General features: G+C 42.3%; 1 protein-coding gene across 1 annotated transcript in view; it reads right to left on the minus strand.

The window, feature by feature from the left end:
* Positions 1-4,947: 4,947 nt before the first annotated feature.
* LOC124794652 (probable maleylacetoacetate isomerase 2) overlaps positions 4,948-26,068 on the minus strand; it is a 58,066-nt gene continuing 36,945 nt past the window's right edge. The window contains exon 7 of the mRNA XM_047258176.1: positions 4,948-6,573. Coding sequence (XP_047114132.1) covers positions 6,447-6,573 — 127 coding nt within the window. The 3' untranslated portion in view covers positions 4,948-6,446. The remainder of the gene's footprint in view (positions 6,574-26,068) is intronic.

Consider the following 26,068-nt stretch of genomic DNA (forward strand, 5'->3'; position numbering starts at 1 on the left):
GGTACTGAATAGAATTGGGGAGAAGAGGAATTTGTAGTACAACTTGACTAGAAGAAGGGATCGGTTGGTAGGACATGTTCTGAGGCATCAAGGGATCACCAATTTAGTGTTGGAGGGAAGCGTGGAGGGTAAAAATCATAGAGGGAGACCACGAGATGAATACACTAAGCAGATTCAAAAGGATGTAGGGTGCAGTAGTTACTTGGAGACGAAGAAGCTTGCACAGGATAGATTTTTTTTTTTTTTTCCCCGAGCTGCTGGTTGACATTGGGGGGGAGGGGGGGGGGCTGTCAAGGAGATCGGATGGTAGTGACCTGTGATTTTTTTCCTAACTACTGGGCACAGTTTTTTGTGTAAGAGACATACAACATATCAAGGTAAGTATAGGGGATAACTTGGCCACAAATTCTGTATAGAATGATTTAACATGAGCATTTGTCAATGAACAATTGCAGGACATTAGTAACTGTTCCCTCTTGATAGGGATTTCCTCTTTCATGAACAATTTTGGTGATTTGCTGATACACAGACACACTCGCCACAAATTCATGCCGGGGTGTTGCGTGGCATTGTGGTTTCCTTCCACTGTGCACGACTAATACAAGTTCGTGTCTGCTATGCCTGGCACTGTCTCAGATTTCTAGATTAAGCTTCATTTCTGGATTTAAGCCTGGTCACTTTTCATAAACATAACATATGCTTTGTTTCTATGTCTAGAATGTTTTTTACCACAGTGACCATAACCCAAACTGACATTTACATACACTAAGTAATACATTCCTAATTACCCTCTCGCATAGCTGGGAGGGGGGTGAGAGAGAGGGAGGGGGGGGGGGGAGAGGGAGAGGGAGAGGGAGAGAGAGTGTGTGTGTGTGTGTGTGTGTGTGTGTGTGTGTGTGTGTGTGTGTGTGTGTGTGTGTGTGTGTGTGTGTGTGTGTGTGTAAAAAGGGGGGGGTTATGACTGACACATTCACCCACCATTTATGTGCCTCCTTTTCTCCAAGATATTTAGCAAAATACCATCAAAGGCACCACTTCCAGTCATCTATTGGATGGCTCAGATAACGATGGCAGAGGACTCTTCAAGGGGTGGCAAACCAAGTCCATGCATTAGTTGTTTCAATCTTCAGAATAAGTCAAAAACTCATTGCCGGACTATAAAAACCTTCACTATATTCTTACAGATTTTCAGATAAGACATTTGCAATGTATGGACGAACGCTGTTGTGGTGAATGAGTGGCTCATCCTCCAGCAACTGATATTTTTTTTGTTTTTGCACTTTTACATGCAATTTTTAAATGATGCCACAACAATAAAGTATTGTGACGTATGTTTCTTATGAAACACCGTTCATCACTATGTATGCTTGGTACCGGAATCAAATGTCAGAATTTGGGATATTGATATTTGTGGATTTACTCTATTCTAGAAGTCCCTCTCTTTTTTAATACAGTTATGCCACACAAGTTGCTCACTTCAACAGCTGGAATATATTTTCATTTCTCCTGCTCTTGAATAATCTTTTGCTCTTAAATGACCATTATGAAAATGTGTATGTCAATGAGAAACTGTACAACAGTCTACTGTTAACTCATCGTGAAATTAAGCTAAAGCACTATGAGCTTTTGTTACATTTTTTATACATAAAGTACCAATCTTAATGTACAACCTTCTGCTTTCAGCAACCACAATACTAGATACATTTACATATTCCAAATTCAAGTTCATGTTACATGAAAACAGTGCCATGCAGTGGGTGGGGAAAATTCCACTGTTTCTTCAGTAGTTCTGGTACAATGTATGTAGTTTTTACTCTATTGTTGCAACACCCAAGCTTCTATCCATTGCTAAGAACATGCTGATGCTTCCATGTGCCATCCCCCTTCATGCTATCACCTCACTGTTGAGGTACAGTGTCATGTGTTGATGGACAAAAGGAAGAGGCAGACAATAATTTTGGTTTTCCTCTTGTCTTTTAGTTGACAGTTTCAGAACATCTGGCCATAAGTAACACTATATTACATGATGTTAAATCTCTGATTGCTTTTTATTTCTTTTATCACATTTTTTACACTTTAATCACATTCGTTTCTACTAATTTTCATACCGGATGCTGATAATCATCCTCGAGCATCCCTAACCCATAAAATCCCACACCCGTGCTGACAATGATGGCACTGAGTGCCCGTAAGCTCCAAATGTTAGTTCTTCGACACATAGCAAGCCTCTGGGTGGTATAAACAGCATGGGTGGTGTCTTAAACAAAAAATCCGGAGATTGTATTCTGGTCACTATAGCCACTTGCGCAACAGCTATCCACATGTAGAAGAATCTGCCACAGTCAACTGAAAAAGCTCTGAGCTACACTATGGATGATTTTTATAATGTAAGTTAAAGAAATAAAAGGAAATCCATTTATGTAACATGAAATGATTCAGTATGTAATGTGCTTCATATGATGACAGTCTGATGTATATGTGAAGTAATAAATCCAACATCATTCAGTGAATTTGCGAGTTATTCTGAAGAGTGGATGAAATAATTACTTCTTGTTGGTAATTGGGAAACGAGAACTGTGAAATAAGTTTGTCTCCCCTCACCCCCCTATGAAGTCAATGCTAGTATGAGCTTTGATTTTTTTCAACTTTTGAGGGGAACAAAGGAATGCTTGAAAGCAGAATATCCTCATCTCCTAAGAGAACCAGTAAACAAATTAACTCCAATTTAAAAGGATTAAAGTTCAAAATGTTATTGCATGTACATCTTGGGTTGAAAGCTCTGATAGCAGCCACAAGATTATTACACAAGTGCTGTGACTTGTTTCATGCACTGCATTTCAACTGATGGGAAGTTATGTGCTATTATGACAATGATTAAGTAGGATGGATACTTTATGGTAACCGGGCTTGAGAAGCTATAAGGATAATTGACCAATAATTGAAGATTTATTCCAACAGGTCATTAGTATTCTGCAGGGCCATTAACAGAAGTGTTTTGTTATGACAGATAATTAGCACTTGGGATCAGAGTTCAATTCAATACGTAAACCCACGAAGCTGGCGATGGGACACAGACATGTTGTATTGCTGTTGTCCCAATGTGAAACAGTTAAGGTGCCACCAAGATTTTTTCTTATGTGGTTAAATGCATCGACATAACGCCATCATGTACTTTGTTATGAATATTCTACCCTAGTGTAATTATTAGCTGCTCAACAAAATTTTGCACTAATCTCCTAAACTACGTACAACTATTTTTTTTCTGTGCAGAAGCCTGAAAACATACGTATTCAATATTACACTTGACATTATGATGACAAAAGTGGAAAAAAAATGCATAGCACTATTTATGCAAGATGTTGCATCACTAATAAAACATTAAACGTTACAAAGAAGAATTTGTCTATACTGAAAATGTCAAATGCAAACATATGTGACTTGTTACAAAAACCTAGATTTTACATGTAGACCAATCATTTGCAACTAAGTTCTGATACACTGAAATTCCTAATGACAACTCCCCCACACATTATGACCACATGACTGGAGACTGCCTGGTGGTGTAGTGGGCACATACCTCTGTAAGTAAAGCATATAAGTGCACCAGAGGCAAAAGGAGACTCATTCTATTGATGATAAGGGCCACAAATGGGGGAAATCCACTGTCATAAGCAAATTTGACAAAGGGCAGATTATTATGGCCTGGCAACTGTGAATGAGCATTTGGGAAATGGCAAAGCTGTTCCCTTGCTATTGTTGTAAGGACCTACCGAAAGTGGTTGAAGGTCAGTGAAACTAAGAGTAGGCAACAAGCTATTGGATGCCCATGCCTCATCACAGAACGTGGATGCTGGAGGCTTGTTTGCATGGTAAAGAGGACAGGCAGTGATCAGTGGCAGATCTGACGACAGAGTACAATGTTGGTTCAGGCACAAGTGTTTTGGAGCAGTATTATCAATGCATCTAGGAACAAAACTGACAGGAGACAAAACAATTAACTAAACCCTGTGCTTGTAAAATTCCTGTCAGCTCTTCAGAAAATACTAAAAAGTCTTCTTTTCAAAGACCTAATGCGTGGTTACCATTCTAGTAATTCTATAGATTAGAACAATGTTATGTGGAAATAATTTCAACTGAAGATATCTCTGATTCTGACAATATGGTTTCCAGAGTGCTACAACAAAGGGAATATGTTGATGTATGCACTGATCACTATATTTCCTTCTTTATAAGATTTCTCATATCTCGCTGAGCCAGCATAAGCAGTTTGCCCACAAATGCTTTCAGTAGCATTTCAAATGGGAAATCAGAAATCTATTATCAGTAATCTGGAATTAATAAATGTGACCAAGATGCAACAGGCTACACAAAGGAATAGTTTACATATTATAACAAGATACGATTTAATTTTACAAAGAATACAACAGTAGAAAAGAAAAAAAAGGCAATACAAATTAATCAAATAAAATTTGTGTGTAATAAACAGGTATATATTTACACCAATCATATCTTTAAAACATTTAACAACAAAATATATATGTATATAATATATGTATATGATAAGATTCAGTCCGTCCCCTAAAAATATAATTGGAATGCATCAATTTGTACACAGATAAGCAGTCTTAATAAAATTACTTTACCAATTGAAATTCATTAAAAATGTACCTATTTTAAATTAATATTTTAAGTACATCTCAAAAAATCAGTTATTATGTTACCTTTAAAAACATCTGTCTGTTTCTGGTCAGTAATGAAAGTACTTTCCAAACATTTTGTTAATTACACAAGCAATGTTAAGAAAGAGAATAGTATATAGGTAAAATAATAAAATGCACCCTTGAAACCTCTGAAAGTGTTAACGAAACAAGAAATTATTTCAGTTTATTAATCCACGTGTGTGTGTGTGTGTGTGTGTGTGTGTGTGTGTGTGTGGGGGGGGGGGGGGGGAGGATTATGCTTGCACCTGTCTGTCCATTTTGAAGACATTACCATTCTTTACCAGTTAACATGGTAGAAACAATATCTCAGGCTTACAAGAGACATTAACTGAAACAAAAATATTATGTAAGGTTAGATTGTTACTCACCATGTAGTGGAGATGCTGAGATAGGCACACGTTAAATTTTGGTCAAAAGGCCTGCAGCCAGGCCTAGCAGCCAAAGACAATGGTCGAGTGAATGAGTTGTGTTTAAGGAGGTCTTTTGGCGGAATGCTTACTTGTTTAGCAATCTTGTTGTTGTGCCTATCATCGTCTCGGCATCTCCACTACATGGTGACTAGCAATCTATCCTTTTCATAATACTGTCATTATTCCAGCCTGGATTTTCCATTGTTTAACTGAAACAACATTTACACAACGGAAAGTATAACTATCTTTCTGTAAATTTCAACAAGTTCAGCCAAAATTTCCATCTCTATCGTAAACTTCATATTGAAAATGTCTCACAGACGTATAAACTGACAACTGCACTTAATGACTGTTCTATTATGCAAAGATCTTATTTTCCATGATAAAGGACAGTTACTCATTAATCTTACAATGGTTTCAATTCATATGTTAGCATATTCAAGGTTTGTGTTAAGTCGCACATTACGTTACATGAAGCACTGAGACATTGTGCACCAGAACATTCCACAATACTAATAATAATGGGGAATAAATAACAAAAAATATTAGCTTCCAAGTGGGCAAACAAATTTAAAAACAAATGAACATACAATCTCATTGGACAAATTTGTATAAATAAACATTAATGTTAACACAGAAAGGGACAACCATGTAAAGCACAAAGAAATATTCCAGGAAAAAAATCACTGGCTACAAAATTACAAAAGTCAAAATCACTAACAAAATTATATTAGACGTACATGATGTATGTACATATTGTTACATTTTTATATACAAACCTAATTACTTTTTCAGATGGGAGTAGCTACATATGGAACTATTTCAACATCTATTATGTGGCTTGATAGTATATAACATGCAATGTGTGTACTATGGTATTAAAACAGTATTGTACGCTTTACACTGTTGTTAAAAAATTTCTTACAGAAATGTGTCTTACAAATTCACTATGCAGGAAATTCTATCGCAATTTCTGAACACAAATTATCAGTCTTATAAATTGTTTCTGTATTTTACTCATTAGACAAAACTACAAGCTGCACTAAGGCTAAAGAGACATGTAAGTTCATCTACTGTATTGTTTAACATATTTTCTTGGAAGATAGCCTCAAATGATACAAAGAGGCTTTTACAATAGTACTGTTCTAAAAAGCATAGGCTCACATCAAAATAAAATAATGTGATGAGTCTAATCCATTAATCTCTCATATCAGATTAGCTTAAAACTGAAATAATGTCTGTAGGTTATACAGGTATGACTGTGTCTTAACTATTTGTGGAAGTTAGTACACTTCTCAATTACATAAACGATTACTTATTTTGTAGCTTCTGGTGGACAGTCTGGTTGGTTGGATGGATGTGCTGCCCTGAAAGCTGGGTGATTCTCAAGCTCACGATCAATACGAAGAATTATTGGGAAGGGGCGAAGATCTACATGAAACCTGAAGAATAAAATAAATGTTTCAACTTATTTATTATGTTACAAGATTACCACATTTATCTTTTCATGTGCTGGAGACAGGACTCAATGAGCACAGCAAATGCTTCACATATTGCACCATCTAGAATGAATTTATAGCCTGTCATGATCTTTTCAAAAATTGTACTCAAAATAATCTCCTTTAAAGTACTCGGAACTTTCTCTCTCTTATCCAATGTTTGTCCCATCATATGACCACACTTAAGGCAAACAAATATACTACACAGATCCAGAATTTTTATTTAAAAAATCCCCATTAAAAATCTTAATCCTAACAAGTTACACAAAAACAACAACAAAAGAAACAGTTTTTAAAGTCTGCAACTGAATGGAAAGTATAAGCATGACTAGAAAATGTGCTTTCCCAAGATATGATTAATCATAATAAGTATGCACCCAGTGTTTTCTGTTACACATCCATAAAACAGGCAATGAAAACTGAAGCAATATTAGATGCTGAGAGCCATGTTTGTGTCCTGGTCCAGCACACAATTTAGCCCACCACCAATATTTCTCTGTCATGAAGGTTTGCTGATACAAAAATATTAACGTTTGAGAGAGAAATTACAACTACTTGTAAGAACCGTCACCAAAACTCAATTTTGTAGGAAATATTGAAAGTCAAGTAAACACATTAAACAGGTATTCACCTTTCTTAAATAAATTTGTAAATCCTTTTTACAACACTATCATTCGGAATGACACAAGAAATAAAAATTCTCCAATACTGATGTAGTACATAGTGATACGAAATGTGGAAGCTACAATTTTGTGTCTTCACAAAGGAATGGGCATTTAAGGAACTTAATGGAGACCAAATTAGACAGCTGGGAAAGAACTGCTGAAGTGTGTGTAATTGGAACAGAAGAATGATAATGTGAAAAAAGAAAATCTGCAGACCTCACTACATCTCAAGGAATCATAAATCCTGCTTATGAGTAAGATAGGAGAATATTAACATTTACACATGTTAGAGAACCTAGTGTAGGGAAAATTGAAGCCTTTAGTACTGAGACTTAAATACTATGGAATCTTTTGTGCTACTGTGAACAGAAAAAGTGTGATGTGCATATTTACAATAGAACATGTACTAGCTGCCTACGCAAGAGTTGATTTGGCTCACAAAATTGTGAATATAGCAAAGTGAGTTAGTGGCATTGTTAATAAACTTACACATTCATCTTTTACCAAACAGATGATAGCTTCATAAGGATACATGTAGGGGTATGAAAATGCCAGTCTTTGTGTTTCAGAAGGATGTCTTGTCTAAAAACTTGCTGCGACATTAGGCCTCTGCTATTTTTTCCAGACAGATTAATTTAGCAACTTATATAGGTTATACAATATTTTGCAACTGTAATAAAAGTCTTCATAAGATCAAATGCATTTTGCTTTATTCTAAAACAGCTGTAGTGCTTACTGTAGCAGTATGGCTTTTCTTACAATTATATTTGGTAAGATCACCACCAACAGTTCTCATGCTTTCACTTATTACCACAAACAGTATCAAATCTATAAAGAATATCACCATTACTCACTATTTCCTTATTTCTTATATCACTCTTCATGACATATGTGTAAATAACATGAAGAATGACATAAGAAATAAAAAAATTATAAGTAATGATGATAATTTAACACTGTCCATAGAAGTAAGTGAAAGCATGATAACGTTCATGATCCTAGCAAAGAAAAATGTAAGAAAAGCCATTATGTTACAGTAATCAATGAAGATGGTTTAGAAAAGCAAAACACATTTGACCTTAATAAGACTTTTATTACAGTCACAGGAGTTGGTATAACCTATATAGTTTGTAATACTGTGATTGTGGAAAAAAAGAGGCCGTAAAACAAAGATGACAACATGTAGATTAACTTCGAACCTTCACAGCACCAACTGACTGCTATTCATTACAAATCATCACGCTGGGTCCACAAGCATGCGAGTTTGGGTGTCTGTGTGGTTGCATGTGTGAATCTGTATACTCTACTAGAGAAAGAGCAAGAGCAAGAGCTCAAAAGCTAGTTTAAAGGTTTTTCTGTTGCCTGTTTTTATGTGACACACAATAATCAGATATAGGTAATTGGTTGCCTTTATTTTACATACAAATGGTCACTTGTCATTTCACCAGGTCACAGGCTATCTTCTCAAAAGGAATCAATGAAATTTTGTTTTTGTTGTGGTGCTGCACACACAAATATTATAAATTATCACCAATGAAAATGAAAATTCACTGAACATTTGTAAAAGCTTTATAAGGAGTCTGCCCCTCAATTTATAGCAATGAAGAATAGGCAGCTGAATTCAAATGTGGCCATACTTCTCTGAACGCAAGAATACCACAATGCCGTGCCACAAAAGTGCATGAACGGACCAGAGGCACTAACAACCAGCCCAAGTTAGCTGCGTCAGATATCCGTCGGTGTGCATGCCGGCCGGTAGGCAACTTGTAGCACTCACAGGTGCAGTTTTCAAATTAAAAAATAATAAAAACAAACAAACAGAGAGAGAGAGAGAGAGAGAGAGAGAGAGAGAGAGAGAGAGAGAGAGAGAGAGAGAGAGAGTACATGCAGTGTGAACTGAGCAACCATACAGTAGACACACATTTTTCGAAAGTCTGTAACTTCAATCCGTGGGCCATGTGGGTTGAGTTTAATGCTAGCTCCCCACAAACTCGTACGGAAGTTTGTTTGGTGCTCTCTGTTCGTTTCCGCCTTTCCTTCGTTGCACCTGCAAAATACCTGGCCCCCCCAGAAAAAGGTTTTTTTCATTCTAGACAGGCATCTACTGTTCCCATGTGCTCATGTGGTCAGATGACGCGCTCGTCACAGGGAGTGTACACCCTCCGAAATTGGTGTTCAAGTAGAACTGTTATGCAGACACAGTTATTGTGATCACCAGTTAATAGACACTGTGATCCAATTTCATTTTTGTCACTTGTACATTTACTCATTTGGCAGAATAAATACACTCCTGGAAATGGAAAAAAGAACACATTGACACCGGTGTGTCAGACCCACCATACTTGCTCCGGACACTGCGAGAGGGCTGTACAAGCAATGATCACACGCACGGCACAGCGGACACACCAGGAACCGCGGTGTTGGCCGTCGAATGGCGCTAGCTGCGCAGCATTTGTGCACCGCCGCCGTCAGTGTCAGCCAGTTTGCCGTGGCATACGGAGCTCCATCGCAGTCTTTAACACTGGTAGCATGCCGCGACAGCGTGGACGTGAACCGTATGTGCAGTTGACGGACTTTGAGCGAGGGCGTATAGTGGGCATGCGGGAGGCCGGGTGGACGTACCGCCGAATTGCTCAATACGTGGGGCGTGAGGTCTCCACAGTACATCGATGTTGTCGCCAGTGGTTGGCGGAAGGTGCACGTGCCCGTCGACCTGGGACCGGACCGCAGCGACGCACGGATGCACGCCAAGACCGTAGGATCCTACGCAGTGCCGTAGGGGACCACACCGCCACTTCCCAGCAAATTAGGGACACTGTTGCTCCTGTGGTATCGGCGAGGACCATTCGCAACCGTCTCCATGAACCTGGGCTACGGTCCCGCACACCGTTAGGCCGTCTTCCGCTCACGCCCCAACATCGTGCAGCCCGCCTCCAGTGGTGTCGCGACAGGCGTGAATGGAGGGACGAATGGAGACGTGTCGTCTTCAGCGATGAGAGTCGCTTCTGCCTTGGTGCCAATGATGGTCGTATGCGTGTTTGGCGCCGTGCAGGTGAGCGCCACAATCAGGACTGCATACGACCGAGGCACACAGGGCCAACACCCGGCATCATGGTGTGGGGAGCGATCTCCTACACTGGCCGTACACCACTGGTGATCGTCGAGGGGACGCTGAATAGTGCACGGTACATCCAAACCGTCATCGAACCCATCGTTCTACCATTCCTAGACCGGCAAGGGAACTTGCTGTTCCAACAGGACAATGCACGTCCGCATGTATCCCGTGCCACCCAACGTGCTCTAGAAGGTGTAAGTCAACTACCCTGGCCAGCAAGATCTCCGGATCTGTCCCCCATTGAGCATGTTTGGGACTGGATGAAGCGTCGTCTCACGTGGTCTGCACGTCCAGCACGAACGCTGGTCCAACTGAGGCGCCAGGTGGAAATGGCATGGCAAGCCGTTCCACAGGACTACATCCAGCATATCTACGATCGTCTCCATGGGAGAATAGCAGCCTGCATTGCTGCGAAAGGTGGATATACACTGTACTAATGCTGACATTGTGCATGCTCTGTTGCCTGTGTGTGCATGCTCTGTTGCCTGTGTCTATGTGCCTGTGGTTCTGTCAGTGTGATGATGTGATGTATCTGACCCCAGGAATGTGTCAATAAAGTTTCCCCTTCCTGGGACAATGAATTCACGGTGTTCTTATTTCAATTTCCAGGAGTGTACATTTTTGACAAGTGTACTTATCAGCTCCTTTTGCCACACCGTCACCATGGCCTACATCCTGAACAAAGTGCATTGGTGTGACAGGAAAGTCTGCTCACTGCATGACTGACATATAAGTGGTGATACCTACATGTTCCCACTTCACTGATGACCACGATGTGATCACTAGGCTAAACATGTGACTATGAACTTTCATCAGTGCGAGTGATATGGAACCATGAGTGAGCTAACACTTACATTGTTGCGTACAAAGAGTGAAGCAGGAATGTGTGAGTACTGCAGCTTGCATGTCAGTCGGGCAGTGAGTCGACTTTACTGTCACACCCGCACACACTTTGTTCAGGATGTAGGATACTGTGATTGTGTGGGAACTGATAAGTACACTTGCCGAAAATGTATCTATGCTGCCAAATGAGTAAATGTACAAGTGGGAAAAATGAAATCAGATCGCAATGTCGATTAACCTCAAACACCGATCTTGGAGGGTGCACACTCCACAGTGACAAGCGTGTCATCTGATTGCATGAGCACAAGAGAACTGTGGACACCTGTCCAGAATGAAACAAACCTTTTTCTCGGGACACCACATATTTTGCAGATGTGACAAAGCAAAGGCGGAAAAGAATGGAGAGCGCCAAACAAACTTCTGTATGCATCTGTGGCGAGCTTGCACTAAGCTCGACACAAGCGGTCCGTAGACTGAAGTTGCAGACTCTCAAAAAATGTCTCTGCACTGTACAGTGGCTCGGTTTGTGCTGCACTTGCTTTTTTTGCTGACCCGCACCCCAAGTTGACAAAATTTTGCCAAGTGGCAGGCATGCACATCGACACATATCTGACGTAGCTAACTTGGGCCGGCTGTGAGTGGCTCTGGTCCATTCACTCATTTTTGCAGCACGGTTGCCACAAGCGATTTACAGGTATAGCAGAAGAAACAGAATAACACATTTTACATGAAACATTAAATCTGAGAAACTGTGGGCATGGTGTGTACAATTTTTGTTAAATACTGATGACAACAAACACAAAAATGAGTTTCTCAGCAGTGATTGGACAGTTTCAAAAAGAATCCAACTGATTTTGTATGCCTATTTGTTACTGTGGATGAGACTTGGGACCACCACTTCACATTAGATACAAAACAGTAACAACAGTGCTTAAAGGCTATGGCTATGCTCCAACAAAGAGCCAAAGTTTATGATCAGTATTTTCTTGGATGCAATAGTAATTCTTCTCATTGATTACATTACAATCTTGATTTCTATAGAAAATGAAAATCCTCTTTATCCAGGGCAATACATCTGCACACAAAAGTTATTTGATCATTAGTATGTAATTCAAGCTTGAATTACCAAAACATCCAACATATCCACCATTCTTTGAACTCTCAGAATGTCATCGGTTTCATCATATACAGAAATTTATTGCAGGAAAATATTTTGAGCTCAATGAATGGGCTACAGCAGCTGTGGATGAGTATTTTGTAGACTTTTCACAATTTTAATTATGGAATGGAATCCATTCACTAGCAAAATATGAGACAACAGGGTTGAACTGATACGGAAATTTGTCAAAAAAATTCACGATTTGTGACCCAAAACACTTATTCATTGTTTTCCTCTGCATTTATGTAACGATTTCAGTATGAATGAACAACAGACTTGGTAAATCATGTCAATTGACTCACTCCTGAATAATAACCTAATCATTGTGAGGCCGCAACAAGAATACAGTTGGGGTAGTGGTCACTGGGGTGGGGGTGGGGGAGAGGGGGGCGGCGCGAGGGCAGGTCATTAACTACGATATCTATAAAGTATGGAGAGCATACTAAATGACCTACGACAGAGAATGAACTTGGTGTGATCCTGAAATGTCATTTCACCCACATTTCTAAGGCATAAATCAACTGATGAACTGAGATTCTCAGTGACTCATACATGGAGATTAGTGTTACTAGAGGCTTTACTTCCTGAAATATCCATTTTTCCTGAGATATTTATACTAAAGCATCATGGGAATGCCCCTGAGAAGTTTTGTAGAGAATGCAGAGAATCTGATGAAAAGCTGAAGTTTTGAATCAGTTCGTTGCCCTATTTTGGATATAAAACTAGATTTTGCATTGCCTACAAAAGGTAGGGAATTAGATCTGAGCCACTATGTGGTACACAGTTTTAACTTGTCGTATGTAATTAGGTCACAATGTATTAATATGATAAAGTGTTGAATACAGTTCAGTTTTAACTCTTCGAAGCTTTCTCCTCTTTATTAGGTTCGCCATCCATGGAGGTACTGCTGATTTACCATTGCAATTCATTGAACTCATGTCTGGGAATACCTGCTCAATAGAGGAGGGATATTTTCAAATTACCATTCTTCATATTTTATACCAATAAAAAGATTTAATACTAGTAAAGTTATAATAAATGAGTGAGGACTAATAGGCAAAAATAACCATCTTGGCATTTTTGTTCCTTTACAGAATGTTATTTCCTATCAATGAGAACACTGAAATCGTAGGTAAACCTAATGCAAATGAGGTTTAGCAGATGATCTAGGAATTCTTTGTAACAGTGTCTCTTGCTTTACCACTTCATTATATCATTAACTTTGAGACCGATACAGTGACAGAAATTCAGAATGGAATACAAACAACTATCTGAGCAAACATAACCATTCACTGTGCAAAGGAAGTTTTCAGCAGCTGATCAATCAAAATTTGAAGAGATTTTTGCAATGCTTTCATGTTCCTTGATGCAGAGTTAGTCTGGCACTAATCAGGAAGCATGTAATTTGAGGAAAACACGGATTTAACGAGCATTATATCTCTTATTCCATACATACAAAAGTTTTTGCAACCAAACTAAAAAGTACTGTGAACAGTTCCACAGTACGCTATTTCTCAGAAAATGACAATACAGCCATGCTCTAATAGGCTGATCAGTGAGTTTCAGAGCTTCAAGCAATTAGAGACAGAATTAATAAAACGTAGTAAAAATATTGGGAAGTCATTGTACGTGCCGATTTCAATATTAATTTCATCTCCAAAATACTAACAGAGGCACATACGAGTGACTAGTGCCCAGCTTTGAGGTGTTCCCTACAGTTATACTCCCAACAAGAGGAGGGGAACATAATGCAAACATGACTGCTAAATAATTTCTAAATTCAACTGTCCCACAGCATTTTTTATTTTTTATTTTTTTTTTTTTTTTTTTGTGATCTTAGATACATTGTGCCCTGTGGAGGGTAGTCATGACCTCCTCAGAGTTCTAGGTGTTCACAACATCACATGGGAATGTGGTAGTAGCTACGTGTGACAATCTATTCGAACTGTTTCCAAGTGCTTCGCTGAAAATCACAGATATATAGAAAAATCTGCTGTTGTTGGACACAGCCTAATGATTGCTGAACACAGACTAATGAATAAGTACAAAAACTTGTTTGAGGCTGTGAACTCAGCGGACACTTGATACCGAGAGTCTGCATAGGAGTATGTCCCGTATTAACATTGTGTAACTGCTTCAAATGAAATTTCGTTTTTGGTGCCAACGTACTCTATGGTCGCAGTGGGCACCACTACACCAGTTAAATCTGTGTAATCCCATTATTTGGGCAGCCAGTTGCTTTCCTGACAATGACAGTGGTGAATACTGTTGAAAGCTCAACTTGCCTCGAAAATTAATGTGAGAAGTGGACTGAGAACATTTAATACAACAAATCTGTCATGGAAGACTTCACAGTTTTTCCCACAAATATTTGCTGTAATAACCACTTTGCAGATGAAAGTCTGTGCCAGTCCCCTGAAGGTATATTTGTAAATGCCCACAATAATAATTAATCTGTAGTTAAAATGTCAACATTAAAATTTTCATATACTTGTGTTACAGACTATCAATAAAAATAATTAATTTCAGATCACTATTTTTACACATTTGCGACACAAGTGGCATTGGATTCGCTTGATGTGCAGCGTACAGGAAGGGGCTGATGCACAGCTGACACCAACAAGAGCTAAAGATGGCAACAGGCCCTTTCTCCTGGGTTTCTGCAACTTTTACAAATGCAGCGTGTTTTTACCATACAGCAACTGGCTTTCGTTCGAGTCATTCTTATTTTGTTTACAGCAACAACAAATCACTTATGCAATTACTGATAGCTGCCACAAAGTTATTATGAGGCTGTTATAGATCATTCAATCCCTAGGACTGCTATTTACGAGGGTAATCCCAAAAGTAAGGTCTCCTATTTTTTTATAAGTACAGAACTCTGTTTGTGTGGCAGTTGGTCACTTTGTCATGAAGAGTGCTTCACGCGCTGTGTGTAAACATGCGCACGCCGTGCTGAGGCGCTCAGTCTTTGCTTGCCAGACATTGAGAATGGAGCTCCCATTGGATGTTAATGCCAAGTGTGAATTGCGCGCAGTTATTCGGCTTTTGAATGCAAAGGGCACTGCGCCGATTGAAATCCATCACCAATTGACGGAAGTGTATGGTGAGTTGTGCATGGACGTAAAAAATGTTCGTAAGTGGTGTAGAGAGTTTGCAGCTGATCGCACCGAAATTCACGAAGAACAAAGGAGTGGGAGACCATCAATTTCTGAGAAGACAGTGTTGAAGGTTGAGCAAAGCATGCATGGATGAACTCTGCACATTGGTTCCTGAGGTTTCACGAAGCACGGCTCACAGAATTTTAATGGAAACATTGAACTACTGGAAGGTGTGCACAAGATGGGTGCCATGCATGCTGTCTAAGGATCACATGCACCAACGAGTTGATGCTTCCCGCGCATTTCTTCACCGCCTTGTAGGCAAATAGGACAACTTTCTAGACTCAATTGTCGCAGGTGACGAAACCTGGGCACATACCACTTTACACCTGAGACCAAGCAACAACCACGCCAGTGGCGGCATCCTTCTTCACCACAGCCGTGGAAATTCAAACAAACACAGTCTGCCGGTAAAATCATGCCGTTTTTTGGGATCGGAAAGGGGTATTGTTGGTCGACTTTATGCCCACTGGGACCACAATTAACGCTGACAGGTACTGTGAGACTCTGAAGAAACTCAAACGGGCACTTCAGAACCAGAGAAGAGGAATGTTGAGCAAGGGCGTACACATTCTCCATGACAACGCTCGCTCACACATCACTCGGCAAACCGTTGCTCTCCTGCAACAGTTTCAGTGGAACATAATCACCCACCCACCCTATAGTCCTGACTTGCACCCAGTGACTTATCACCTGTTCCCTAAGATAAAAGAATGTTTGGCCAGAACGCGATTCAGATCCGACGATGAGGTGAAAGAAGAGGTTCATAACTTTCTGAACAGCATGGCAGCGAGCTGGTATGACATGGGCATACAAAAACTCCCACAGCGTCTACAAAAATGCATCATCAGAAATGGTGGTTATGTCGAAAAATAGCTAAATGTTCAAGCTGTAAACTGATGTAAACCATTGTAGAAATAAACAGGTTTATGTACTTATAAAAACAAGGAGACCTTACTTTTGGGATTACCCTCGTATGTACCACAAACGACACAAATGGGAAAAATGCTGGCTGAGTAGTCCATCTTTCATACGCCAAAAGAGCTGGAAACCTGAGAGAGCTGAATCAGGACTGTAGGATGGAAGTAGTAACACAGTTCAGCCAAATGTGGTAACGAGTTACACAGTACCAAAACTGTTGTTGGGCCTGGCGTTACTGTGCTGCAAGTGAGAGGTAGTCTTTTTCTCTTGCCAGATTCTGAAAATTTGAGCTTTCAGACTGGTCTGCGTCAGGTTCTTGACTCCAACTCGTGTTTGTAACATCACATCACATCTCATCTCTGGTGATGATGGTGTTCGGAAAATTGTCATCTTCAGCTTCATAGTGGAGCAACTGGCACCGACAAATTTCCATTCAGTGATGTTTTGGTATCCGCAGGACCCAACCCAAAAAAAATTTGAGATAACCAAGGTTACATAACATCTTGTCGTAAGTATTACAGCTGACATTCAGCTGTGCACACACTTCCTTGGACATAATTCATTGAACATCATGGGCAATTTGATCAAGGCACTGTTCATTATGAGGGGAGGCGTGATCAGGGCATGGCTTGTCATGCACATTCTTTTCACCACTACTGGAATGCTGCACCCACCACCTCACATCACTCACATCGACTGTATAATATCCAAACATCTTTGACAAGTGTTGATGAATTTCAACTGGTTCAAGTTACTCATCTGTGAAGAATTCAATGATATACCTCTGTTTTAGACACACTTTGATGTCAGCTGTCATTTTGGATCACTCCCTTGCAGCTTCTGTGTGTTGCAGGTAACAAAATCAATATAATATTAGTGGGGAGATTAACAAATGTGTACTACACTAACATAATTTGGCTCAGATTCTAAACATCAACATAAAAAAATACACACATAAAAAAAAGTTTTGCATCACCCTGGTTCCCAGGACTCCTGAAGATAGACGTTGACTGTGGGTACTGTATCACAGAGACAGTCCCTTTGACTATTCAGAGGTGTCATTTAACCCACCCAAAGATGTAAACAACCATGCATGAGCAGTGCCTATTAGACACAGGGGGTCTGACAGCCAATCAGTTCCAGTCATGCCACCAGGAAGGAGGTACACGGCTCGTGTTGTCTGTAGTTCAACCATGCCTAGAGGGTCAATACCACGGATCGATCGCGTCCGCACTTTTACTTTGTGCCAGGAAGGGCTCTTAACAAGGGAACTGTTCAGGCATTTCGGACTGAACCAAAGCGATGTTGTTCGGACATGGAGGAGATACAGAGACACAGGAACTGTTGATGACATGCCTCGCTCAGGCTTCCCAAGGGCTACTACTGCAGCGGTTTTGTGGTTTTAGGGTGCACAACTACAGTGGTCATTAGCGCCCAGACTAAATTATGAATGTACTGCAAGGCACAATGTTAAAACAGCAACTAAAAGAACAACACTATAAAAGGCACATTAACAGGCAAGGGATTAAAAGAAAACAGCATAATCAAATGTCCTTATGCAGGTTCGTCAAGTGGATAAAACGAAGAACGCGAGCAGCTGCTCCTGGGTCATCTGCTAAAATTTCATCCAGAGTACATGGCAGGCCAAGATGAATGCGCAGTGCAGTAAAATTCAGACAGGACATTAAAATGTAGCATACCGTCAGCAATTGCCCACATGGGCAGAATGGTGCCGGCACAGTGGTCAGCAGATGGCAGTGGCTGAACCGGCAGTGTCCAATCCGTAACCGGGCCAAAACAACCTCCTCCCACCGAGAAGGGCGTGAAGAGGTCGTCCAAGCCATGGGGAGAGGTTTCAAGGCCCGAAGCTTGTTTTCAGTAAGTGTAGACCAATCAGCATGCCACAGCGATAAAATGCACCGACAAATGACCCCGCTAAAATCAGATGAAGGCACACAACAAGAAGCTGTCCGAGGCTGGTGGACCGCAGCCTTGGCCGTGGCATCTGCAGCTTCGTTCCCAGGGATACCGACACGGCCAGGAACCCACATAAAGGTAACCGGAGAACTGTTGTCCGCCAGCTGCTGAAGAGAGCGTTGGATCCGGTGCACGAAAGGGTGAACTGGATACGGATCACTGAGACTCTGGACGGCGCTCAGGGAATCAGAGCAGATGACATAAGCAGAATGTCGGTGGCAGCGGATGTAAAGAACAGCCTGATAGAGGGCAAATAGCTCAGCTGTGCACACTGAAAAATGGCCATGGAGCCGGTATTTGAAACTGTGTGCCCTGACAATAAAAGAACACCCGACACCGCCATCGGTCTTAAGAGTCATCTGTATAAATGAAGATCATATTAATGAACTTGGAACAAAGTTCGACAAACTGCGAGCGGTATACCGAAGCTGGGGTAACCTCCTTTGGGAACGAGCTGAGGTCAAGGTGAACGCGAACCTGAGCCTGGAGTCAAGGTGGCGTTTAGCTCTCGCCCACTCTAAAGGGTGCAGGGAGTGGAAAATCAAGTTGCTGAAGGAGGTGACGAAAGCGAACTCCAGGGGGTAGCAGGGCAGATACATACAACCCGTATTGACGGTTGAGAGAGTCGTCAAAAAAGGAATGATAAGATGGGTGGTTGGGCAATGATAATAGCTGACAGGCATACCGACAAAGCAGTATATCGCGCTGGTAGGTTAGTGGTAATTCACCGGCTTCAGCATGAAGGCTCTTGACGGGACTAGTATAGAACGCTCCGATCGCAAGACGTAACCCCCGATGTTGTATAGAGTTGAGGCGGCGTAAGATGGACGGCCGTGCAGAGGAGTATACAAAGCTCCCATAATCCAGCTTTGAGCGGACGATCGACCGATATAGGCGAAGTAGCATGGTTCGATCCGCTCCCCAGGACGTACCGCTGAGAACACGGAGGACATTTAGGAAACGGGTACAACTGGCAGCCAAATATGACACATGTGGAGACCAGCTAAGTTTCCTGTCAAATATAAGACCTAAAAATTTTGTTGTCTCCACAAATGTGAGAGCAACGGGACCGAGATGTAAGGACGGTGGGAGAAACTCTTTGTAGCGCCAGAAGTTAATACAGACAGTCTTCTCGGCAGAAAAACAGAAGCCACTGGCAATACTCCAGGAGTAAAGACGGTCAAGACAACACTGAAGACAGCGCTCCAGGAAACATGTACGCAGCGCGCTGCAGTAGATGGTAAAATCGTCCACGAAAAGGGAGCCTGATACATTAGCTGGGAAGCAATCCATTATTGGATTGATCGCTATGGCGAAGAGAGCGACGCTCAAACTGAGCCCTGTGGCACCCCATTCTCCTGGCGAAAGGTGTCGGACAGGACAGATCCCACATGTACCTTGAACTTTCGATCCATTAAAAATGCATGAATTAAAAGAGGGAGGAGACCGCGAAGGCCCCATATATGCATGGTGCGGAGAATGCCCGCCCTCCAACAGGTGTCGTAAGCCTTCTCCAAATCAAAGAACACAGCCACTGTCTGGCACTTCTGCAAGAAGTTATTCATAATGAAGGTCGACAAGGTAACCAGATGGTCAACAGTAGAGTGGCACCTGCGAAATCCGCATTGTACATTGGTAAGTAGGCATCGAGATTCGAGCAGCCAAACCAAACGAGAGTTCCATCACCTTACAGACACAGCTGGTAAGGGAAATGGGTCGATAACTGGAAGGCAAGTGTTTGTCCTTTCCCGGCTTAGGAATCGGGACAGCATGTGGGAACATGACCCTCAATCCAGATGCGATTATAAGTACGAAGAAGAAAACCTTTACCCGCAGGAGAAAGGTTCTTCAGCATCAGTATGAATAGAATCAGGCCCCGGAGCAAAGGACCGTGACCGGGCAAGTGCACTTTTCAGTTCCCGCATGGTGAATGAGGCATTATAACTTTCATGATTCGAGGAGCGGAAGTTAGGTGGCCTTGCCTCTTTTGCCTGTTTTCTGCCGAAGGCATTGGAGACATCCTCAGGGGCCACAAGGACGTCATTCGCGACCGTCAAGCCAAAAACTGTTGAGTGGACCTTAGTGACAGATAGCCGGTGCAGGCTACCCCAGACAACAGAAGGAGTAGTAAAACTGTTGAAGGAGCTTGTGAAAGCAGCCCAGCTGGCTTTCTTGCTTTCTTTAATAACACGACTACACTGCGCACGTAATCGTTTATAATTAATACAATTCGCCATCGTAGAGTGGCATTTAAAGGTGCGTAAAGCACATCGACGAGCATGTATAGCGTCTCTATTGCAGCTTGCAAAGTTTTGATCCTGAAATGTCGCCCTGGAAGAGAAGAGCCCCCAGTCAGCTTTGGAGATGTTCCAACTAGGTGAGCATGGAGATGGTGTATGATGCAGGAGATAGATAACACAAGGGAAGTGGTCGCTCGAATACGTATCAGACAGAGTGTACCACTCAAACCGACGTGCAAGTTGGGTAATACATATAGAGAGGTCTAAATGGGAATAGGTGTGAGTTGTGTCCGAAAGAAAAGTAGGGGCGCCAGTATTGAGGAAAACAAGATTGAGGTGGTTGAAAAGGTCTGCTAACAGGGAGCCTCTCGGGCAGGATGTTGGAGAGCCCCAAAGGTGATGGTGGGCATTGAAGTCTCCAGTCAACAAAAATGGTGCACGTAGCTGAGCAATAATCTCATCATGTCTGCCCTAGTAACGGCAGACGACAATGGAGTGTAAACAGTACAAATGGAAAATATGAATGTGGGGACAGTAATTCGGACGGCAACTGCCTGCAGATCGGTGTGCAATGTGATGGGATCGTAGTAGATATCATCCCAGACCAGCAACATAACCCCGCCATAAGCCGGGATACCTGCCACAGGGGGTAGGTCAAAACGCATAGAGGTATAGTGTGCCAAGTCAATACGATCACATGGGCATAGCTTTGTTTCCTGGAGAGCTACTACGAGCGGACAGTGCAAGCATAGCAGCAACTTTAAGTCCTCTCGGTTGTAGCGAATGCCGCGAATATTCCAATAAAGAAGTGCCATCGTGAGAAGAAGAAGAAGAAAAAGAAAAAGGAGAAGCAAGAAGGGGTCACCTCGAAGGCCACTGAGGGCCTGGCTTCAAGCGAGCACTGCCGCCGCTATCAATAGGCGGAGCGTCATGTCCATTTTTTCAATAAGTTCATCGGCCACCATGTTGAGATGGTCGGGAGGGGGAGCTTCCTCTGCCGGTGAATAGCCAGATGTTCGGCTACCCGCGGTGCGGCCAGGCGAAACGGATGACGGCCTGGGGTGGCAGCCGCTGGGTGGCGCAGGAGAAGATACGCACCGTGGCAGAGAAGGAGAACTTTTCTTCCTATGAGCCTTCTTGGAAGGTCGTTTAGTCGAAGTACTGGTCGATGGCTGGGAGTTTGGGGTACGTAAGAAGTCTTCACGGGACGGTTCCTTCTTGTAGGCCCGTGCATCTGACTTCTGGGTCTTAGTCTTGGCAGAAGCTGATGAAGGTGCTTGTGTCTTAGGGATGACGGGAGGAAGAGGAGACGTTGACCGGGCGATCTTAGCACTGGCCGAACGGACGGCCATAGCGCTAAAGGCCAGATCGCATGTTTGCGTCGATACCTCCCTGGTAGGCCAAAGAGAGGTGAGGACGGTACTGTATTTCCCCACTGGGAGCAGCATGGCCTTCCTACTAGCAAAAAGCTTGCGAGCAGCTGAGGTGGACACTTTCTCTTTGACTTGAATTTCCTGTATACAGTGTTCATCCTTGTAGATGGGACAGTCGCAAGAGGATGCTGCATGGTCACCCTGACAGTTCATGCAACGAGGAGACGGAGGTGGACAGTCACCCTCATGGGCGTCCCTGCCACAAGTGATGCATTTAGCCGCATTAGAACAAGACTAGTGCGTGTGGTTGAAACGCTGACACTGGTAGCAGCGCGTAGGTGTCGGGACATAGGGGTGAACAGAAATAACCTCATAGCCTGCTTTGATGCGCGACGGCAACTGAACACTATCAAAGGTCAAGAAAAGTGTCCTGGTCGGTACAAGGTCATTGTCGACCTTTTTCATGACTGTATGGACAGCCATCACGCTCTGCTCAGCGAGGAAAGACTGAATCTCCTCGTCAGTCAATCCATCGAGTGATCTAGTAAATACCACACCATGCAACGAATTCAAAGTGCGGTGAGCCTCCACCCAGACAGGAAAAGAGTACAGGAGTGTGGCCCGAAGGAGTTTTTGTGCCTGAAAGACGCTCTCAGTTTCCAATAACAAGATACTGTTACGCATCCTGGTACAAGACTTGACAGGTCCGGCTATGGCATCTACGCCCTTCTGAATAATGAAAGGATTGACAGATGAAAAATCCTTTCTGTCCTTGGATCTAGAAACTACGAGGAACTTTGGGGCAGGCAGTAGGACTTTGGTCACTGGTGGCTGGCCAAGTTTCTGTTTTTGGGCAGAAGAAAGAGAAGAAGAAGAGAAATCCATTGCGGATGAATCCCCCATGATTGCCAGCATCTCCGATGGCGTGCTCCTTCCTTGTGGTGACCCTCTCAGAGGGCACTCCCGCCTTAGGTGAATGTTTACACCTCAGGTCACACCTCCCGAGAAATGGACGGAGGGACCAATCGGCATGGTCGGAAGGTGTCAGCTCGAGCAATCAGCCCTGCCCGGGCCTGGCCTTTACCAGGGGGTACGCACAGGCCCTTCTTGTCTACCCAGGGCGGGGAATTATGCTTTACCCCGTCACCGGCTATGCGTGCGAACGCGTGGATCGGCCTTCAGGCACACACAGGGAGGAAAGAAGAAGAGGAAAAAAAAGGGAGAGAAAGGACAGACTGACTCAAAAGCAGAGGTGGAGACCATAGGGTGGACAAGAAGGTAAGGAGAAGAAGGCAAGGGAAAAAGTAAGGAAGACAGTGAGAGAGCGAGAAAGACAGAGAAAGGAAACAAACAAAGGAAGGAAGAAACCAGAATAAGCGAAAAACCAAAATGACCACAAATGTAAGTCGTTGAACCGTCCGTCTCTGGATGCAGGCGCAGACTACCCCCTTGAGGGGGAGGGACTCCTTTTAGTCGCCTCTTACGACAGGCAGGAATACCTCGGGCTTATTCTTACCCCGGACCCGCAGGGGTGCTACTACTGCAGTGGATGGCCACTACCTATGAATTATGGCTCGGAGGAATCCTGACAGCAATGCCACCATGTTGAATAATGCTTTTCGTACAGCCACAGGATGTCGCATTACAACTCAAACTGTGTGCAATGGGCTGCATGATGCGCAACTTCATTCCTGATGACCCTGTTGAGGTCCATCTTTGCAACCACAACACCATGCAGTGCAGTACAGACGTGCCCAACAACATGCCGAATGGACCTCTCCAGATTGGCATCACATTCTCTTCACCGACGAGTGTCGCACATGCCTTCAACCACAGACAATCGTCAGAGACGTGTTTGGAGGCAACACGATCAGGCTGAACGCCTTAGACACACTGTCCAGAGAGTGCAGCAAGGTGGAGGTTCCCTGCTGTTGTGGGGTGGCATTATGTGGGGCCGACGTACGCTGCTGCTGGTCATGAAAGGTGCTGTAACAGCTGTACGATACGTGAATGTAGGCATGCATCAATGCAAGAGGACATGCTACTGTGTATTAAGAGGTACCAGTGTGTACAGCAATCTGGACCACCACCTCTGAAGGTCTCAATGTATGTTGGTACAATATGCAATGTGTGGTTTTCATGAACAATGTTCTGGAACAGAGGTGATGCAAAACTTTTTTTTGATTTGTGTGTATAAAAGGAATTTGTTTTGAAATGACCCTCATATTTATAAGCATTCAACACTTATTACACTGAGAAGTGTAGCATGTTAACATGAGTCCACATTGTGTGTGAATTAACGTATATTTGTCTAACTTTAAATAGTGTGCAACAGGTGACGAAAACTTTTTAATACAAATTCACTTGAACTCAAATTTGCAGAAATGCTACACAAAAAAATTTCACAAAATAAGTTTCATTAATTACAAAAGAAAGCTTACCGAACACTTGAACAATACAACATGCTATGTTGCATTAAAATGTAATGTGCATCGGCTTCTATGTTCTTTGTCAATGGAAAGTATGTTGCGACACCTGACGGCAGCAATGAAAATTACGGCTGGCAGCAATCCTACCATCAGATCTCTGGAGTATCAACTGAGTTAAATGGTTTACAAATTTTAATATTAATGGACGCAGAAAAAGACTTGAACAAGCAATCCAGAGAGCCATGGCTCAATGGATAGAGGATCTAAAGCAGAAGAACCCAAAGCCATTGTATACTTGCTTTATGATAGCATTGTGTCTGCCAACATCTACAGAATAGTGAAGAAGTATTGGATAAAATGTGGGTCATGCCCACCTAGATCAAGATCACTGTTAATATAAATACGCTCTTGGGTTTATAAATGTCTGTAATTTATCAGAATCCTTACTATTGTGGCACGGCACATAAAGAAGATGAGTGTTACAATTTGCTGTAATGAACATCAATGGCGCAAGAGGCTAATACTTACTAGCTAACTGGTTGTTTAAGAGTACTGTCTTCAATTACATCATAAGATATGATGGATGGAAAATGATGTGCTTGTAGGTTCCCTGCATGCATTGGGACTAGACTGTGCAACAATGAACATAATTCGGATGACCAGGCTTCCCAAGATATGCAACAGCAGCAAATCACATGTAGGATACTTTTAGATGACCAAGAGCTGATCAGTTATGCAATGCAACACAGGGAACAGCTTAACCACAGTCTTTACCCATACGTGTGTGTGTGTGTGTGTGTGTGTGTGTGTGTGTGTGTGGTGTTGAAACAGTTCAGACCAAGGCACATTCCACCACATTGTGACTACAGTTTGAAATCGAACATTATCTGTATCTGAATGATAATGTCACATGCCACTCTCCACAATACAAGAACCATTAACTAGTGATTCAGAGGAGGTCATGTGGGTTTTGTGGACAGTCTGGTACAAAGTCCTGACCCAAACCTCAGCCAACATCTTGGGGATGAAATATAATATGATTCACATTCAAAATGATTAATGGAAAATCTCATATAAGATGTGAAACAAATACTAACAAAGAGATAGAGGGGCTGGCCAGTATTTACCTCAGCTCAGTACAGCCGATAGATACACATAAAACAGAACTGAAAATTTACATTCCTAGCTTTCGGAACTTTGTTCCTTCATCAGGGAGGAGAGAGGGGAAACCATGCCTCCATCCTTGCTACCCTCCCTGTTTACCTTTCCCTGTTGCTTCATAACCTGGGTTGTGAGTAACTGAATCCACTTTCCCTTCTTCCCTTTTTTCCCCTCTCTCCTCCCTGATGAAGGAACAAAGTTCCGAAAGCTAGGAATGTAAATTTTCAGTTCTGTTTTATGTGTATCTATCGGCTGTACTGAGCTGAGGTAGATTCATATTCAAATCAATTTACCCAGTAGCTTGTTAACTACTATTCACTATAATTCAGAAAGAATGGAATGAAATTTCACCTTTTGTGCAATGCATTCCCAAAGGTAAGTGGGGTAATGGAAC

This window comes from Schistocerca piceifrons, chromosome 4 (genome assembly GCF_021461385.2).
Source record: "Schistocerca piceifrons isolate TAMUIC-IGC-003096 chromosome 4, iqSchPice1.1, whole genome shotgun sequence".
Taxonomy (NCBI): Eukaryota; Metazoa; Arthropoda; class Insecta; order Orthoptera; family Acrididae; genus Schistocerca; species Schistocerca piceifrons.